This window comes from Danio rerio, chromosome 1 (assembly GCF_049306965.1).
Source record: "Danio rerio strain Tuebingen ecotype United States chromosome 1, GRCz12tu, whole genome shotgun sequence".
In the NCBI taxonomy this organism is placed as follows: Eukaryota; Metazoa; Chordata; class Actinopteri; order Cypriniformes; family Danionidae; genus Danio; species Danio rerio.
The window spans coordinates 62,452,501-62,472,801 of NC_133176.1; the positions used below are offsets into that span (position 1 = coordinate 62,452,501).

At 40.2% G+C, this 20,301-nt stretch overlaps 3 protein-coding genes across 4 annotated transcripts in view; 2 read left to right on the forward strand and 1 right to left on the reverse strand.

Annotated features, from left to right (window-relative positions):
* Nucleotides 1–1,335, forward strand: part of gpr108 (G protein-coupled receptor 108) — an 8,528-nt gene extending 7,193 nt beyond the window's left edge. Inside the window, exon 18 of the mRNA XM_073908758.1 lies at nucleotides 151–1,335. Coding sequence (XP_073764859.1) covers nucleotides 151–238 — 88 coding nt within the window. The 3' untranslated portion in view covers nucleotides 239–1,335. The remainder of the gene's footprint in view (nucleotides 1–150) is intronic.
* On the forward strand, nucleotides 1,098–13,242 carry soul5l (heme-binding protein soul5, like). 2 transcript variants are annotated; one of them, XR_012383522.1, is made up of 8 exons: nucleotides 1,147–1,496; nucleotides 4,708–4,773; nucleotides 4,854–4,935; nucleotides 5,018–5,138; nucleotides 7,052–7,191; nucleotides 7,766–7,929; nucleotides 8,095–9,359; nucleotides 12,714–13,242. XR_012383522.1 is itself a non-coding variant. In XM_009296208.5 (7 exons), coding segments are annotated over exons 1-7 (648 nt in total). In that variant the 5' UTR covers nucleotides 1,098–1,494; the 3' UTR covers nucleotides 8,168–13,242. The 2 variants fall into 2 exon arrangements, 1 of the variants encoding a protein (XP_009294483.1); XM_009296208.5 differs by having other exon boundaries at nucleotides 1,098–1,496; nucleotides 8,095–13,242.
* On the reverse strand, nucleotides 13,243–19,923 carry wu:fk65c09. Its single transcript, XM_073908757.1, has 9 exons — nucleotides 19,489–19,923; nucleotides 18,567–18,792; nucleotides 18,147–18,229; nucleotides 17,135–17,291; nucleotides 16,679–16,840; nucleotides 16,466–16,591; nucleotides 14,492–14,792; nucleotides 13,864–14,124; nucleotides 13,243–13,337 (listed from the first exon to the last, which is right to left on the reverse strand). The coding sequence occupies exons 1-8, from the start codon at nucleotides 19,869–19,871 to the stop codon at nucleotides 13,865–13,867; spliced, it is 1,698 nt and encodes a 565-aa protein (XP_073764858.1). The 5' UTR covers nucleotides 19,872–19,923; the 3' UTR covers nucleotides 13,243–13,337; nucleotide 13,864.
* Nucleotides 19,924–20,301: the final 378 nt, after the last annotated feature.

The window sequence follows — 20,301 nt, forward strand, 5'->3', positions numbered from 1 at the left end:
AGGGTTTACTTGTTTTTTTACATTATTTGAAATGAATTAATAGTTAACAAGAGGGTTAATAATTCTGACTTTGAATGTTTACTACATATATATATATATTTATATATTTATTTATTTATTTATTTATTGTCTTATTGTCTTTGTACGCAGTGTAACCGAGTCGGGAGTGTTGGAGGGAATCCACAAGGTGAAGAAAACGTCTAACGGCAGAGAGAGACAGAGAGAGGTCGCACTGTGAGTGGCATATTGGGAGGGCGGAGCCTGGACTCTGAAGCCCCTCCCTTTACCTTCCCCAGGTTGCTCCCATGGCTACCACAGACTCACTATGCAAGTGAAAAACAACAGAACGGAAGAAAACGAGTGTGAATGAAGCACGCCTTATACGACTTCTGTCTGGTTTTCCTGAACGGATGAGCTGAACCTCTGTACAGACACTGGGACGGCGGTGACGCAGACTGAATCTGTTTGGTTTTGGTTTACAGTAATGATGTCGTCAGTCTGCGCTGTCTGTTAATTCGTTTGCTCATTTTCCTCCTTCATTCCAAAGATTTGCAATCATTATAATGAAAAACGGTTTGTTTGATTTTAACCTTTTATTTCCTCGTGTCTTTATTATTTAACCGATGTTATTGTTTGTATATTATGTTTTTTTCTTCTGTTAATTATTTGATAAGATGGCTGGAGAGAGGCGACTCTTCAACAGGATCGTGAAGCTGGCGTATATAAATTTAAAGCACACTGGGACAGATCAGAGTTTGGTTGTTTGTTTTTTTTTGCTAAACTGTCATCAGTTATGCTGAGGAATTGGAGAATTATTATTTATAAAACCAGTGTTTCATTTGCTTCAAATGGTTGGGATTTCTTTAACTAGGTTGATTTTCTAAAGTTATATATTTCTTTAATGCGTGTTACTCCCACATTAAAGGTCTGCGGCTGTTAATTTTCTATTCTGTCCTGAATGAAATGTCACTTCAGTCTTATCGCGTCACACAACACTGCTTTATTTATTTTATTCTGATTTCCCCATCTAAGCTATTTGTCCCTCATTCTATACAGATCTTAGTAATAGTAATAGAGTAATAAATAAAGCACAAACCACTGTTACGCCGCGTCTTACAGCAAACGCGACGCGCGGCCATAATCAACGGTCAGCACAGAGCGCGGGAAACTATTGTTGACCTTTGACATTACCCTTCAAACCAACTTTTAGCCATTTTTGTTCCTGCAGTGCTTTGAAAATGGCTAACGCTGTGAGGAAACTCTTCCTGCTTGATTTATGTTGCTGGTTTATCCTGTCAGTTGTGTTCGAGTGTCAAATAAATCGAATAACTTAAATCCCGACTCGTTTTTTGGGGTTCTGTGAGTGTGAGGAAAATGTTTGTATTTACCGCTTTCGCGCGCGCGCATCAGGTGAACGGGCACGCACGGAGAGGCTCGTGAACGCGCTGCGGTGATCCACCCGATTCATCTGCCTCGGATCTCATATAAACCACGATGTAAGTACAAAATACTAAGAGCGTTTATTTGATCAATACCTAAATATATGTGACTGATTGAGTTTTGCTGTCTTTTCCCTAAGTAATGAACGAGACATGGCGGAAATCTGAAAGTTTTCCTTCATCTGCAGTTATTTATGATGTAGTAATATAGATTTCAGCATGTTTATGGGGAATATAAACACTTTAAATGGCTTTTCACCTCGCTAAATTGCGTGTTTTATGGCTCGTATTAATGTTAAATGACAGGGATGCTGATTAATGATGAGGGTGTTTTGGGATTAAGTTTCTCCGCAGTGCGGCATGAAGAAACTTTCAGGTTGTGTGTGTGTGTGTGTGTGTGTGAATATTAAACCTAAATTTACAACCTAAATTGAGGTTCCTATGAGTTAAATGTCTTGTATCTTAAATCCTATGTAGAAGTGCAGTGTTCTTTCTGTGAGAGCAGGTTAAGGGATATAAGGGGATATAATATACAGCTGTATGTAATAAACAGTAGCCTATAAAAGTCCTTATGTCTTTTAAGAGTCCCCATAACGATGGCAAACCTGTGTGTGTATACAGCTGAAAGTGTCTATTCTGGGCTGTACTCGGGGACAGTGCAGTGATACAGCAGATTTTCTCTAAATTAAAATTCACTTTTTTTTAATTCAGAAGTGCTTCAGTTACATTTTATCGCAAGTAATAGTGCATCCGTTTGATAATTAATTAATAATGTAGTTGGGAGTTTTACTGCTGAATTTCTTGAAATGTCCAAATTTGTGTTGTGTATAGTGCACATACTATTCATATGGTGATTATCACAGTAAATGGTTTCACAGAAATTACAAACATATTTTTAAACATGTACATGTCTGATCAGTTAATGCAGTGGTTCTCAAACTGTGGTACGTGTACCACTAGTGGTACGCAGGCTTCCTTGTAGTGGTACGCGGAGAAATGAAATATGTCATGGTACATGCTAAACACATTTCAAAATGTATCAAAAATTATGCATATAATATGTAATATATGACATATAGCCTATATTTCTGAGGTAATCTGCCACGTTTTTTAACTGTGCAGAGTTGTAGCTGCTTAACTGTGCCAACTACGCTACTGTATTTCAGTGCTGCTCATTTTAATGGTGGTACTTGAAGAGACAATTTTTTTCTGAGGTGGTACTTGATGAAAAAAGTTTGAGAACCACTGAGTTAATGTTTTAATTGATGGACTAACATTTTGTGCAAAATGATTTTGGGTAATAAATATGAAAAAAAAAAAATGCATGTGAAATTTTCAGATTTCATCATGCAAGATTTCGTGCCCGATGAATTTTCAGTAGCCTATAATCAAAATGAAAAATGCATATAAAATGTGGGCTTTCAGTGGGCATGGTTTCTGTGTAATTATTATTTTATATGATAACTAATATGTATAAATCCCGTGTGAAAATTTACTGTGAGAATTTTTAGGATAGTATGAAAAAGCGTGACAGTTTTTTAAATAATTCATGCGAGAAAATGAGTGACAGATTTAGGTTTCTGTGCACAACACATTTTAATGGATAATGAATGCAAAAAGACACAGAAATCTAAGTTTAGCATGCAGTTTTTTTGTGCACAAACTATTTTTAGGATAATGAACAAAACAATGCAATGTGCGACAGATTTTTAATATAATAAATACGACAAAGCACATGAAAATTTCGGATTTCAGTGAGCAAGTAAACGCATACAAAAACGAGGGTTTCAGTGTGCAAGTTCAATGCGCAATCAAGTAATTGAATGTTAAATACATTATAACTGCATATGAAAATTCCAGGTTCTAGTGTGCAGTGTGAAGATCTCAGGACTCAGGCTTTCTGTGCATGACCCATTTTTAGGATAACAATCCAAAAAGTGCATACATTTTTATACAAATTTTTTTCATCAAAGTGTCCAGTTTAATGATTATATGATCAAACCATACACACATTTTAGATTTCAGTGTGCAATGTTTCAAGATTTTAAGGTTAATCAATACAAAAGGTTTTTGTGTACAACTAATTTTTAGGATTATGCACATGAAAAGATGCACAAATTTAGGATTTCTGTGTGCAACAAATTTTTACATAATGCGAGAAAATGAATATGAAAATGTAAAATTTCTGTGTCCAATTAACTTTTGGACAATGAATAAGAACAAGAAGAATAAGATTTCAGATTTCAGTGTGCAAGGTTTTCTGCGCACAAATAAGGAAGGATAAGGAATAGTTTCCTAACACCTTCAGTCTGCAAATAAACTAAAACATGTGGGTTTCAGAGTACAAGACCTAATGCACAATGAATGTTTAGGGTATTAAATACGTTAAAAAAGCAAATAAAAAATTCAGCTTTTAGTGCAAAGACCTCCAGTGCAAAGGGTTTCTGTGCATGACCCATTTTTAGGATAACTAATCCAAAAAGTGCATAAAGAACATTTGATTTCAGTGTGCAATGTTTCTGTGTGTGACACATTTTTTAAAGAATAATGAATACAAAACGACACAAAAATGTCAGGTTTCACTATGCCAGGTTTCTGTGCACAACAATTGATTTTTATAAATGATGCGAGAAAATAAATATGATAAATACAATTTTGGGTTTAGGTGTGTGATTAATTTTTAGAATAACGAACACTAAAAAGCACATAAAAATTTCAGATTTCAGTGTGCAAAAAGGCTTAAAAAATGTGTGTTAATGTGCAAAGTTCAATGCACAATGAATATTAATGGATAAAAAATGCAGATGAAAATTTCAAGTTCCAGTGCACAAATACATTTAATGTGCAGGGTGTCTGCGCACAACAAGTTTTAATTTTATAAATATGAAAATCATACATGAAATTCAGGTTTCAGAGTGCAGTGCTTCTGTTTGCGGTAAAACATTTATTAGCTTGAATCTCACCAGTGTTGTTGTGTATCTCCAGATGTGTGTGCTGTGACTGTTGTGTGTTGTTTTTCTACAGGTGTGTGTGTGCTGCGACTCTGCTGTGTGTGTTGTATTTTTGCAGCTGCGACTCTGTTGTGTTTCTGCAGGTGTGTGTGTGTGTGTGTGCTGTGACTCTGTTGTGTTGTGTTTCTGCAGGTGTGTGTGTGCTGCGACTCTGCTGTGTGTGTTGTATTTTTGCAGCTGCGACTCTGTTGTGTTTCTGCAGGTGTGTGTGTGTGTGTGTGTGTGTGCTGTGACTCTGTTGTGTTGTGTTTCTGCAGGTGTGTGTGTGCTGCGACTCTGCTGTGTGTGTTGGCTCTGAGCTCTGTGGCCAGCGGCAGCGTCGGGTCAGAAACGTCACTTTCTCTTTCACCAGTAGATGGCGCTGGCGGTGTGTGTTAACCGCCTGTGTTTTCTCCCTCCGCAGCCTCAGTAACTCCAGTAGTTTCTGCTCTGAGTCTAAGGAATGTCTTCAGTTCGATCTGATCTGCAGGACGGCCGAGTACGAGGTCAGACGCTCAGATGAGTTTACGCTTACACTGAGCTGTGGAAATCGTTAATTTAGCAGATCTCTGACGCGTGTGTTTGCAGGTGCGTCATTATTCAGCCACGCGATGGGTCTCCACTGATGCTGAGGCCTATTTTCTGGGGGTCGGAGCTGCCATGGCCTTCAGACGACTCTATCATTATATAAACGGAGACAATAAAGAAGGTTGGTGGAGTTTTTCTTTATTGCATATAATCAGTAGCTACGTTAACATTCCACTATTTTTATGTGCATTTTAAGATATTTTTCTGACTATTTTGTAAGTTCTTTTGTTTGATATTTGCCTTCACGTAATCAGGAAGTGACGATTTTGTAAAAACATTTCTTTTATTTGCCGCCAATTTTTCTATGTGATACTTGCCACCACATAGTCAAAAAGTGACAATTGAGTTAATTTCTTCTGGCTGATATTTGCAGCTAGTTCATCAAGAAGTGACGATTTTGTTAATTTTCTTTCTGATATTTGTTTCCACGTAATCGGGAAGTGATGATTTTGTAAAAAAGAATTGTCTGATATTTGCCGTCAATTAATCAGGAAGTGGCGATATTGTAAATTGTTGTCTGATATTTGTCGTCAGTTAATCAAGAAGGGATGATTTTGTAGATTGTCTGACATAATTAGGAAGTGACGATTTTGTCTTTTTTCTCACATTTGCCACTCGTTTATCAAGAAGTGACGATTTTGTACATTTTTCTGTTTGAAAATTGTAGACACGTAATCAGAAAGTGGCGATTGAGTAAATTTTTCTCATATTTGGCGCCAGTTTATCAGGAAGTAACAATTTTATAAATTTTTCTGTCAATTTGTTGCCATATAATTAGAAAGTGACGATTTAGGTAATTTTCGTCTGATTTTTGACTTCACGTAATTTGGAAGTGACGTTTTTGTTAATTTTTCTGAAATTTGTCACCAGTGAATTAGGAAGTGACAATTTTGTAGATTTTTCTGATATTTGCTGCCAGTTTATCAGGAAGTTACAATTTTGTTAATTTTCTGTCTAATATTTGTTTCCACGTAATAAGGAAGTGAAGATTTTGTTAATTTTCTGTCTGATATGTGTTTCCACGTAATGAAGTGACGATTTTGTAATTTTTTTGCTGATATTTGTTTCCACGTAATCGAGAAAGTGACGATTTTGTAAAAAATTAACTTGTCTGATATTTTCCATCATTTAATCAAAAAGTGACGATTTTGTAAATAGTTTCTGATGTTTGTCGATAGTCAATCAGGAAGGCATGATTTTGTAAATTGTCTGACATATGTGCCTTCATGTAATTAAGAGGTGACGATTTAGCTTATTTTTTTGTATTTGCCACTCGTTTATCAGAAAGTTGTAATTGTGTTCATTTTCCTGTCCGATATTTAGTGCCAGTTTATCAGTAAATGGTGATTTTGTTTATTTTTATATCTGATATTTGTCCATACATAATCAGGAAGTGATGATTTAGCTGAGCTTTTGGTCTGATATTTGCCGTCAATTAATCAGGAAGTGGCGATTTTGTAAATTGTTGTCTGATATTTGTTGCCAGTTAATCAGGAAGGGATGATTTTGTAAATTGTCTGACATGTAATTGGCAAGTGACGATTTTGTTTATTTTTTCTGATATTTGCCACTTGTTTATCAAGAAGTGACGATTTTGTTAATTTTTCTGTCTGATAATTTTTGCCGTCAATTAATCAGAAAGTGGCGATTTTGTAAATTTTTGTCTGATATTTGCCGCCAGTTTATCAGGAAGTAACAATTTTATAAATTTTTCTGTCTGATATTTGTTGCCATATTATTAGAAAGTGACGATTGAGGTAATTTTCGTCTGATTTTTGACTTCACGTAATTCGTAAGTAAAGTTTTTAAAAGTTGTTGTCGGATATTTGCTGCCTAATAACCAGGAAGGGATGTTTTTTTTAAAAACTTTTTTCTGATATTTGCCGCCAGTAAATCAGGAAGTGATGATTTTGTTCTCTTTTGTTTCTCATTGAATGGAGCCGCTGCTTTATTCGCAAACGTTTTATACAATATTCCAGTTTTGCGCACAAGTTTGCGTCTTTGGATGGACACACAGCTAGTTTTTGTGTTTAGGTGTGAAGTTTGAGATGATGGCTCCGGTGCTCGTTGAAGTTCCAGAGGAAGTTAAGATGTGGGAACCGGCGATCTACACCCTCAGCTTCCTGTTGCCGTCAGCCTATCAGGAGCATCCACCCACACCGACCAATGACAAGGTTCGAGCAATCGCCAGATATTCAGAAAGGTCCATTAGCTAAGAGCTGATCGTAGCGCAAGATTCACTGGCGTTTCTGTTCATTTTACACATTTGAGTTGAATTTATGTTAGCAATTTAAGTTGAATTCTGCTGTTTTTAATTTTGTTTTGGACTTTGCGATCACGCTCAATACGGGCTGGCTATTTAAGAGATAATGTGTCTGTTCATGATACGAACTCTTGGTGTTTGATAAGCCATTTGTTTAATGTATATTAGTTAATAATACAGATAAATAATTATTAATAACTATTGACTAAATTAATAACTAAAGTATTAATAGTGGCTTTTTCAAATGAATATTTATATGAAATGTAATTTAAAAAAAAAAATATTTATTTTTTTTGTCAATAATTTTTTTTTTAGTCATTTTTTTATTTTATTTTATCGTTTATTTTGTATTGTAATGTTTTTAATGATTTTTTAAAGGTATTTTTTTAGGTAATCTCAGTATGATTATTAATATTTTAGAATAGAAACGATATCAATAGCTATATTTATTAGGTGTGACAGTTGTTATGTGTGTGTTTATATAGCTGTATTTCTCTGATATGGCCGACATGGACGTGTACGTGAGGAGTTATGGCGGCTGGATGCTGTCAATCACCTCTCGAGTCCACGCCCACCTGCTGACCCGAGCACTGATCAGAGCCGACGCCCACTTCAATAACACACACCATTACGCTGTGGGCTACGACAGGTACAAACACACACACACACACACACACACATAAACACACACACAAACACACTTTACAGAAATTTTGAAACAATTATCTATTTATGATGTATTAATGCTCTTTTTATCTCTTTCTGTGTGTGTGTGTGTGTGTGTGTGTGTGTGTGTGTGTGTGTGTGTGTTTAGTCCGCTGAAGCTGTTGAACAGGCATAATGAGGTTTGGTTCGTGGTTGAAGGAGAGCCGGTGTGTGAACAGTAGAAAACATCTGAACACACCGACACACACTAAACTGGTAACACACACGCACACACACACACAGAATCACACATATACACATAGAAATGAGCACACACAACCACACATATAAATAATAATACACACGTACAGGAATACACACAAACACAATCACACATATACACACACAAACACACATATAAGCTCATGAATACACGCACACACACACACAATTACACATACACAAAATACACAAACAGAAATGCACATACACACACACTGAATCACAAAGATACACAGAAATACACACAAATACGCTCATGAATACACACACACACACAATCACTCATAAGCACAATAGACACATACAAAAATACACACACACACTAAATCGCACAGATGGACATAGAAATACACACAATCACACATATACGCTCATGAATACACACACACACACAATCACAGATATACACACATACAGAAAAGCCAAACACACTGAATCACACAAATACACAGAAATTCCCACATATACGCTCATGAATACACACACACATACAGAAACACACAATTACAGATGTACACAATACACACATACAGAAATACACTAAATCACACATATACAAACAAAAGTACACACACACACACACATACATTCATACACACAAACAGTACCACTGGGAGTTGGTTCTGAAAAGAATCAATTCAAGAGCATTAGGAGTCGATTCAAATGTTCAGAACAGATTCCATAAGGAGAATCGACTCCTCAAATGAATCATTTCAGCCTCTCCCATTCTGTCACTAATGAACAGAATCACTTACTAACAACAACCAGACACTTTTCCATGAACAGATTCAATTGATTCATTTCAAAGAATCGATTCATTTTACCAAATCCATGATTCACCTATAATGCTGTATACTATCTACCAGCTGATGATGGGATGTCACACTGAACTGTCCAAAGAACAAACAATGTAAGCGTCCATATTCATAATTAGTACCTTTCATTCTTCATTCATTGATGATCATTAATGAAGTGCACGGCTTCATTTCTCTACTAATGCACTCATAAGAGATGGTATAATGCATTATAAATGTGCTGGAACTGAGTTATAGTCCCAACACGTGCGTTTGAGCTCCAATAAAAGACGACAGGGTTTGATCTTAGTTTTGTTTTAAATCAAAGTCTGCTTTATTTGTCATGTGAATGCTGCTGGTGTTATAACACACACACACACACACACACACACACACATAAAGACTGATAAACACACGCTTATTCAGTGTTATAATGCTGTAATTATTCATGTATGCAGTACATTTCGCTTATTTACTGAGGGTTTGAGTGTGGAATATTTACGTAAGCACTGAATATTTGTGACACTAGTTTACGATAAGGAGAGGCGTTTGCGAGGATGGTTAAGCATCATACGGCAGCAATTTGTAGATTAAGGCTGGAAGTTGTTTGGTGTTTTTATCTTTTGCTCTTTGGATTTTCATTTTAGAAACAGATTTTAAATAATTGTCGACGCAGTTGGTAGTGCTGTCGCCTCACAGCAAGAAGGTCGCTGGTTCAAGTCTTGGCTGGGTCAGTTGGTGTTTCTGTGTGGAGTTTGCATGTTCTCCCTGCATTTGCGTGGGTTTCCTCCGGGTGCTCCGGTTTCCACCACAGTCCAAACACATGTGGTACAGGTGAACTGAGTAAACTGTCCGAAGTGTATGAGTGTGAATGAGTGTGTGTGTGGATGTTTCCCAGAGATGGGTTGCAGCTGGAAGGGCATCTGCTGCGTAAAAACATGCTGGATAAGTTGGCGGTTCATTCCACTGTGGCGACCCTGGATTAATAAAGGGACTAAGCCGACAAGAAAATGAATGAATGAATGATTATTGAAAAATAAAATACGAGTCGTTTTCAGATTTTTGTTTTAAAATAAAAAAACTAAAATTGAAATGTAATGCGTTTTTGATTATCGTTTTCAAATTTTAAAACAAAAATAAAAAAACAGCCCATTTTTCTTTTTTTATGGTTAAAAACAAAAAAGCAAAATTCAAAGTTGATTTGATTTTCATTTTTTATTTCGAATAATAAAAATAAAATCAGCAGAAAACAAAAACGAATAATTTTTTGAATTCCGAAACCAGACAGGCCGACTCATTTACAGTGACGCAACACTGACCTGCTAGCCGACTGTATTATTTTTTTCACCTAATAATGTTATAAAAGGTGTTTTCTTGTGATAACAGGATTTCGTTAAGACATATTTTCCTCATTGAAGCCGGTTATATGGAACAACGTAATTGACGATACATGCGTTATTTGCATTGCTGAACATAGAGTTTATTGTTAAAATCACTTCCACTTCAGGAGTGACAGTAACATTGGACATTCGATTGAAATAGCAGCAGCCTATTCATTCATTCATTCATTCATTCATTTTCTTATCGACTTAGTCCCTTAACCCGGGGTCGCCACAGCGGAGTGAACTGCCAATTTATCCAGCATGTTTTTACACAGCGAATGCCCTTCCAGCCGCAACTCATCACTGGGAAACATACACACACACATTCACACACACACACACTCATGACAATTTAGCCTACTCAGTTCACCTGTACCGTATGTGTTTGGACTGTGGGGGAAAAGAGCACCCGGAGGAAACCCACTTGAACGCAGGGAGAACATGCAAACTCCACACAGAAACACTAACTGAGCCGAGATGAGACCCAGCGACCTTCTTGCTGAGTTGACAGCACTACCTACTGCACCACAGTGTCCCCAGGCTATTTTTTAATAATTTCAATTCATGCATTAAAAATCTGCTGCTATATTTGCTCATGGCTACATGAAATTATGGATAGACCCACTGTAGCGGGGTGAAGACGGTGACGCACGCACACAACTCGTTCATAAGCTTTAGTGATAGTCTGTTTTTATAAGACACGGGATGCTGATCAGGGTGTTTGCGCAGCATGCCTCCTTTCAGATAACATTACCTGTTCATTTTTATTTTAAAATACTATAGCGCATTGAAATGTGCGTAACAAACAACTGTATTAATGCCTCTCTCACTTGAAATGACTCAAACTTCAGGAAGTGGGAGAATTATGGTTTTTTTAACAATATTAAAACTTTATTTTCAGAAAGGTGTTCAGAAAAGCAAAATGCTCGCATGTAATGTCAGAATAAAGGTTGTTTCATTTAAAACATGCTAACAAAAAATAAATATATAGCCTATAACTGGCCCTTTTATGAGAAATATGTTGTCTTAATGAGGAAAATATGTCTTCACAGAATCCAGTTATCACAAGAAAACACCTTTCAAGAGTTCACACTTAGCTGATGATTAATTATAAAGCGTGTTTGGCATGCTGTCCTGGGAGAGAGCCCTGAGCTCATGAGATCCTCGAGCCCAGGGCTCCCTCCCGTTGCAAGGCAGGAGGGGAGTTTGAGCTCAGGTAGATCTCGAGAACTCCCCTGCTGTAGTAACCAATGAACAGTAAGTGATTGCTCTTGAAGATAACTGCGTACTAGAAGCATATCTATGGTGCCAATTTAGATTATTCAATTAACTTAATTGCATGATTTTAGGCGGTGGGAGGAAACCAGGGAACCCGGGGGAAACCCACGCAAGCACGGGGAGAAGTGCAAACTCCTCACAGAAATGTCTGCTGGTTTGGTAAAGCCTGGAACCAGAGACATTCTTGCTGTGAGGCAACAGTGCTAGGCACTGGGCCACCGTGTCACCCATCTAAGAAGGAGGAGTAGGGGTGGAAGGGGGGACTCTTCAAAACAAAGATAGCAGTGGAATGAATCCCAGGGTATTTATAGTTGTTTAAGAGTCATCTGATTGGAGCGTAGTGAATAGGATAATGCGGATCTAGCCGCTAATCATAAGCATGTGATCCTCTCGACATTTGTTTATACATAAACTTCACTTATAACATTAATAAAGTGGGAAAATAACAGCCTATAGTCAGCTAGCAGGTCAGCATTGCGTCACTGTGAATGAGTCGGCCTGTCTGGTTTCAGAATATAAAAACACAAGCCTTTATTTTTGTTTTCTTCTGATTTTATTTTTTGTTATTTGAAATTAAAAAAAAGAAAATTAAATCAAAAACGCATTAAATTTCAATTTTCATTTTTAAATTGTAAAACGAAAATCAGAAAACGACTTGTTTTACGTTTTTCAATATCTGTTTCTAAAATGAAACTCCAATGACTAAAAGATACGTCTCCTTATTTGAGTACTGCACGCCCTGTTCAACACATAAAACTAAACAGAACAAGACAGAGTCTAAAGCAAGGCTGCCCAAACTCGGTCCTGGAGGGCTGGTGTCCTGCATATTTTTGTTTCAACCCCAATTAAACACTCCTGAACAAGCTAATCAAGCTGTTTCTAGGTATACAAGAAAGCTACAAGCAGGTGTGTTTAAGAAAGTTGGAGCTAAACTATGCAGGACAGCGGCCCTCTAGGACCGAGTTAGACACCCCTGCTCTAAAGAATCAAAACAAAAGAATCACAATAGTGAAGAATCAACTCTTTTGAATTGATTCAGAACTAATGATCAGTGTGTGTGTGTTTTCTCTTTGAAGTGTTTTATATGCAATAAATCTGCTGACAGCTGAACATGCGCATGATTCACTGCTGTTTTCTGTTCATTTAACACAAACTGCACTGCATTCAGCTGTTTTGTTCTCTGCTGAGATCGTGTTCAATACAGGCGGTCTAATTAAGAGATTTTTTTTTGTTCATGATGTGTGTTTGATACGTAATTTGATGAGTTTACTGTTTTTAATTTTAATGTTTTCAAATTAATATTTAGCTCATTTGCGAGTGTGCTTTGAGTGTATAAAATAAAAAAAGAATCACTACAATGGTGAAGAATCAACTCTTTGAATCGATTCAGAACTAATGGACAGTGTGTTTGTGTTTTCTCCTTGAAGTGTGTGTGTGTGTGTGTGTGTTTATGCAATAAATCTGCTGGTGCGCTTCATGATCATGTAATCACGTCAGGAGTGTGTGTAGCGTTGATCTCCACACTTCATCACTGAGTCTCTGCTTCTGTCATGAATGCTCAATAAATCATCATCAGGCTGATCAGTTTGAGTTTTGAGTTTATTGATGATCAATATTCAGTGTTTTACAGCTGGAGCTTTAATGAGGAGCTGATCGTCCCTCCACTGACATCACATCTGAAACACACACACACACACACACACATGATGGTTTTACACTGATGTATGGAGCTTTTTCTTGCATGCTCAATGAACGGCGCCATAATGACCAGCGTCTTCCAGTGGATGCTTAGAACTTCCCTTCACAGCATTTCTTAACTGGAATAATCGATCTGAAATTCACATTTGGATTGGCTTATGGAGGGTTTTTGTGATGCATAACTTTATTTTGAAAGGTGTGTGTGTTAAAGCCGTTCTACTTCTGTCAGATGCAGTTAACCCTCTCCTGATTCAGTGTCTGCCATCAGATCAACAAATGCACAAAGGATTAAGGCAGTTCTGAAAGGGAAAGGGGGTCCAACCCAGTACTAGTAAGGTGTACCTAATAAAGTGGCTGGTGAGTATATATATATATAAAGCAAAAAAACAAAACTCAAATTCTGAAATATTTTTACTGTGTGTGTGTGTGTGTGTGTGTGTGTGTGTGTGTGTGTGTGTGTGTGTGTGTGTGTGTGTGTGTGTGTGTGTGTGTGTTGGACTGAACCTCATGGTAAGACTGATGAGGAGCTCAAGGTCACGCTGGAGGACACACTGCCTGATGACATCACTGAATCCACTGTTGCTCCGCCCACTGACAGCACTGCATCTGCTGTTGCTCCGCCCACTGACAGCACCGCATCCGCTGTTGCTCCACCCACTGACAGCGCTGCATCAGCTACAGCCCCGCCCACTGAAGCCGCCAATGAGCCAGTGGACTTGACATCAGAAGAGGTGGAGACTGAGACGGTGACTCCGCCCACTGCACCTGAAATGAAACACACCATGATGATACGTTTTAGACACGCCATGTGGAGTTTGCTCTGAGGTTAGCATCTGAAGCTAAAGCACTTAATGATGGGAGAATGGGCGGGGCTTTCCCCCTCTGATGACATCATGCAAAGGGAGAATGTCAATCAAAGATTTTCTGCAGACAGTTTTGATCAAGTCTGACTGGAACAAACACAATTCAGTACTGTTGACCATTACACACACACACACACACACACACACACACACATTGCTGGGGTTAAGCACCGCATTAAAGGCTTTTCGGTATAATAGGAGCTCTGTAAAGTGAGGCTGAGGTCCTCTATATACTGAAGGTCCCTCCTGTGCTGTATTAATGTCCTGACCTGATGATGCTGCAGCCGCTCCTCCGTCCACCAGCTTCAGCTTCGCGGAGTGTGTGTTGGACGGCACCAGCGCCACCCGCATGTCTCCGGCGGCCGCCAGCAGCTGTTTGTAGGTGTGTATCTCGCTCTCCAGCTGGACTTTGGTGCTGAGCAGCTGCTGGTAGTCTCGGCTCTGCTGGATGGCGCTCTCCCGCACCGAGGACAGCTCCTCCTCCAGACCCGCAGCCAGGTGAGCCAGAGACTGCAGCTGGGTCTGATACTGAGCCTGGACCTCCAGCGCACGCTGATCCAGACTGCCCTTCTGCACACACACACACACACACAGATTTCATTTTATTCATTCATTTTTTTTTCAGCTTAGTCCCTTTATTAATCAGGGGGTCACCACAGTGGAATGAACCGCCAACTTTTCCAGCATATGTTTTACACAGCGGATGCCCTTCCAGCTGCAACCCAGCACTGGGAAATAGATTTCATTCTCATTTATTTTTGCTCATTAAAGGACGTGTGGTGTTTTGAAATGTGTTTTTATTTGATGTTTGGCGTAACTTCAACTGAAACATGGAGAGAGGGCGGGGCAAAGTGTAGCCCCTCCCTCTTTTGAAAAAACAGCCAATAACGTGTTGGTTTTCTCACAGCTCTGCCAGTGAGAGTGGTTGAGCTCAAGCACATCAGTGAGCAGCCAATGAGAAGAAGAGGGCGGGGCATGTCAGATACTGTTCAGTGTGTGTGTGTGTAAATATGTGTGTGAGTCTGTTGGTGTCTGTTCAGTGAGTGTGTAAGTGTTTGTGTTTTCAGTGTGTGTGTGTGTGTGTGTGTGTGTTCATTGTGTGTATTGGTGTGTGTTTGTTCAGTGTGTGTATTGGTGCATTTTCAATGTGTGTATGTTGGTGTTTGTTTTCAGTGTGTGTGTGTGTGTGTGTTTTTTTTTAGTGTGTGTTAATTTTGTGTTTGTTCAGTTTGTGTGTACTGGTGTGTGTTTTCAATGTGTATGTGTGTTTTTAGTGTGTGTGTGTGTGTGTGTAAATGTGTGTTGGTGTGTATTTTCAGTGTGTGTTCATTGTGTGTGTGTTTAATGTGCATGTGGTCAGTGTGTGTGCATCCGTGTTGGTGTGCATTTCTTTTGTACGTGTGTTCAGTCTGCACGTGTTCAGTGTGTGTGTATGTTAGAGTGTTTTTAGTGTGTGGGTGTGTTCAGTGTGCGTGTGTGTGTGTGAGTGTTGGTGTGTGTTTTCAGTGAGTGTTCATGTGTTCAGTGTGTGTGTATGTTGGTGTGTGTTTTCAGTGTGTGTGTGTATGTTGGTGTGTGTTTTCAGTGTGTGTGTTTTCAGTGTGTGTATGTTGGTGTGTGTTTTCAGTGTGTGTGTGTGTGTGTATGTTGGTGTGTGTGTATGTTGGTGTGTGTTTTCAGTGTGTGTGTTTTCAGTGTGTGTATGTTGGTGTTTGTTTTCAGTGTGTGTGTGTCTGTGTGGGTGTTTAATGTGTGTTAATTTTGTGTTTGTTCAGTGTGTGTGTACTGGTGTGTGTTTTCAATGTGTATGTGTGTTCAATGTGTGTGTGTATTTTCATTGTGTGTTGGCGTTTGTTTTCAGTGTGTGTTTAAATGTGTTGAGTGTGTGTGTGTGTGTTTTGTGTGTGTGTGTAAATGTGTGTTTAATGTGCATGTGGTCAGTGTGTGTGCATCCGTGTTGTTGTGCATTTTTTGTGTACGTGTGTTCAGTCTGCATGTGGTCAGTGTGTGTGTGTGTGTGTTCGGAGTGTGTATGTTGTTTTGTGTTTTTAGTGTGTGTGTGTGTGTGTGCGTGTGTGTGTGTGTGTGTGTGTGTGTTTTCAGTGAGTCCATGTGTTCATTCAGTGTGTGTGTTCAGTGTGTGTATGTTGGTGTGTGGTGTTGTCAGTGAGTCCATGTGTTCATTCAGTGTGTGTGTGTGTGTGTGTGTGTGTGTGTGTGTGTTTGTGTGTGTGTGTGTGTACCTGCATGAGTGCGGCGTCCAGCTGTGTCTGCAGGCTCATGGTCTGTTTTCTGCTGTCGGTGATCTCGGAGCTGCCGCTGACCGTGGTCTCTGTGATCAGCTCCGTCTCCGCCTGCTTCTGCTCCATCTGTTGATTCAAAAAGGATCAACTTTACACAGTAAGTGTGTGTGTGTGTGTGTGTGTGTGTGTGTGTGTGTGTGTGTGTGCGCGTACCTGTTTGGTGTACCAGTGCTCCGCCTCTTTGCGATTCTTCTCGATGGCCGTCTCGTACTCGGAGCGGATCTCGGCTATCACCCGCGACAGGTCAGCGCTCTCGATCTCCTTCACATCCACCGTCACCGTTCCCGCCATCTGACCCCGCAGAGACACCATCTCCTGGAGCAGGGGACAAAGGTCAGAGGTCAGTCGCGTCTAAAGTTGACTGTAAAGAGACGACTCAAACCGAGGACTCGAGAGACGAACGGATTGAATCTTTATCTGCTCATGATCTGCTTCTGTCCTTCACATGATGAACAGAAGACTCAACCCTGACTGAAGACTGGAACCGATCTGATCTCCTGTGCAATGTGTGCATGCAGACCACTCTTCATTCCAGAGTCACATAGAAGATTCAATCAAAGTAAAGAATCGTTCAGGAGTGACTCATCAGTTCTGTGAATCGCTGCTGACCTGCTGGTGTGCGTCTCTGATGGCGCTGCGCTCCTGCCCGAGGGCCGTCAGCTCCGTCTGCAGCGCTGCATTGGTGGCGTCGTACTCCTGCTTCAGGCTCCGCAGGCCTGCAATATCGCCCTCTACTGACTGAACCATCGCCAGCTCCGTCTCAAATCTGCGGAAAACACACAGTAATGACTGCAGCGCTAACAATGCTAGTTCTAGAGGACACTGCATTGACAACACAATCAAACAACTCCTCTGGGAACACTCAGTAAAAAGTAAGGGATAATGTACACCCGGCGGGTTGTTATCACGGAGTAATGTTTGACAAGTTCATCAGCAGCTGTAGTAAACGACTGATGCTTTTACTCTGCAATAGCGACTAGCTGTATATATGTTATCCTGACTTTAGATTGGCAACAAAACTAAACTGTTAGACACACAACACTGATTTGAGCTTTAATAATTTACTAACCATATTCATTAACAGTGAAGACGATTCGTATTATCCAGATATTAGCCCATCCATTCATTCATTTCCATTTTTGGCCTAGTCCCTTTATTAATCTAGGGTTGCCACAGCGGAATGAACTGCCAACTTATCCAGCAAATGCTTTATGCAGCGTATGCCCTTCCAGCTGCAACCCATCACAGGGAAACACCCACACAGACTCATTTACACAGTTTAGCCTACCCAATTTACCCACGCCAACACAGGGAGAACATGCAAACTCCACACAGAAACACCAACTGACCCAGCCGAGGCTCGAACCAGCGACCTTCTTGCTGTGCGCCACCGTGCAGCTCAATATTATTCCATGTTGTTAGTTAATCAGTTGCCGCCATCAGAGAATAACATCTCATAATTGACCAATCAGAATCAGGTATTGCAGAGACTATAGTATCATCATCATCGCCATCATCCACTGGTGTGGACCGTGATACGCTTATCGATCTGTCTCTAATGCAGCTACTCATGTAGTTAGACGTTAAGAGGGTCATATTATTACGAATCACGCAAACTCACTTCATCCTGAAGTCTTCTGCAGCCAGTTTGGCGTTGTCCACGGCTAACCCGATGCGGGTGTGCTCCTGAATGAGAAGCAGAAGCTGGAGGACAGAACATGGACATTATTATAATCAATAACCCTGAGGAAACCCACGCGAAGGCAGGGAGAACATGCAAACTCCACACAGAAACGCCAACTGATTCAAGGCGTGAACCAGCGACCTTCTTGCTGTGAGGCGACAGCACTACCTAGTGCGCCACTGCTTCGCCCCAAAGTGAACATATTTAACTTCAATATTGACTCCATTAAAGCGCTTTGAATCATCATATGAGCTGTAAGCATTAATAAATAACTAAACGTTATTCTGGTGTATGATAATCGCCAAAATCAACTTAATCATCTAAATCAGGCTGCAGGTGTGTAAATGAGCCGCTCACCTGCTCCCGCAGAGGCCGGATCTGCAGCTCGTACGGCTCCAGGTCGAAGCTGCTCTGCACTCGGTTAGAAGTGAAGGCGCGGAGCTTCTCGTTCAGCTCGTGGTTGGTCGTCTCCAGACGCTTCACCTTCTCCAGGTACGAGGCCAGACGGTCGTTCAGGGTCTGCAGCTGCTTTTTCTCATTCACGATGTTGGAAACGGCTCCGGCGAACGAACCTCTATCTGACCTGAAGGAGGGGTGGGAGGAGAACCAGTTTCAAGGTTTACCACGGTTTGGAAAAGTCAAGCTTTTAAAACTAATAGCATTTTCTGTTATGCCACTCCGATGGTGAATGTACTGTTTATAAAGTGTTTCTTGCATGACGATCAGGCTATGATTCAGCAAACATCTGAAAACACTTACACACCAACATCCTGTAGACCAGCGGGTCTCAATTCCAGTGCTGGAGGGCCGGTGTCCTGCAGATTTTAGCTCCAATCAGATACACCTGGTCTAGCTAATCAAGCTCTTTCCAGGCTTTCTAGAAACATCGTTGCAGGTGTGTTGAGGAAAGTTGATGCTAAAATCTGCAGGACACCGGACCTCCAGGACCGAGTTTGAGAACCATTGCTTATAGACCAACTGTGACCTTACTTTATATTCACAGAAAAGAAAGATATCCAAAGATGCCTTTTCAAGATGTAAAGAAATCTGTGCTTTTGAAGCTAATGAAGACAGCAGAAGTCTATGATATATTTAAATTATTATTCAAAATAATATACTGCTCCAAAATATTTAAAATCTTTCCTAAAGTGTGTGTTCAGTGAGGGTATTTTTACTCAGACATTTAAGCGAACATATTTTAGAGCAGTAATCACAACACCCTGATATTTTTATCCAAGGTTATCATAATGTTAAAACTCCTATACCGGCCCATGCCTACCTGAAGGAGGCACTGATGGAGCTCCCGGATACGTTTGAGACTCCGCCACCAACCGTCCTCAGGTGAGAACCAAAACCTGCTCCAAAACCAGATCCAAAGCCTAAACCACCTCCAGAACCAAAGCCTAATCCGGAGCCAGAACCGAAGCCCATTCCGGAGCCAGAACCGAAGCCCATTCCGGAGCCAGAACCAAAGCCCAGACTGGCTCCAGACCCGAAGCCCAGACTGGCTCCAGATCCGAAGCCCATTCCGGAGCCGCTCTTCAGAGCCCCGGCCACCATCGACTGATTTCCGAAGCTGGAGAAACTTACAGGCCCTCGAGAATGGGTGACGGCCGAGGCCAGGGACCTGCCGGATAACTGCTGGGATCTGGAGAGCACCATATTTAAAGATGGAGGAGCAGTGATGGAGACGGTGGAGCGGGTGTGTGTGTGTGTGGGTAAGATACCGGAGACAGAGGAATTTATAGCTGATCCTCGAACCCCAGGCAAGAGCCCCAGGGACTGAACGGTTCCAGTAGTTAACACATGCAAATATTTATTAAAGTACTTTGGTGAAGGACTGTGAGAAAAGAAGCTGCATTCATGAGCAGGTAATCTGAGCTTCTACACCACATAACATGATTTTCATAAGAGTTTTTGTCTTGTTTCTAATCCACATATAGAAACATTCTTAAATCAAGAAGCATTTTCTGGACAAGCAAAACATTTTTCAGTTTTCAGAGCCAAAATGAAGCGAGTTTAACTTTAAAACAAGCAGAATAATGACAATGGGGGAAGCCAGATAATCTTGTTTCTCCTTTTGACAAAGCTT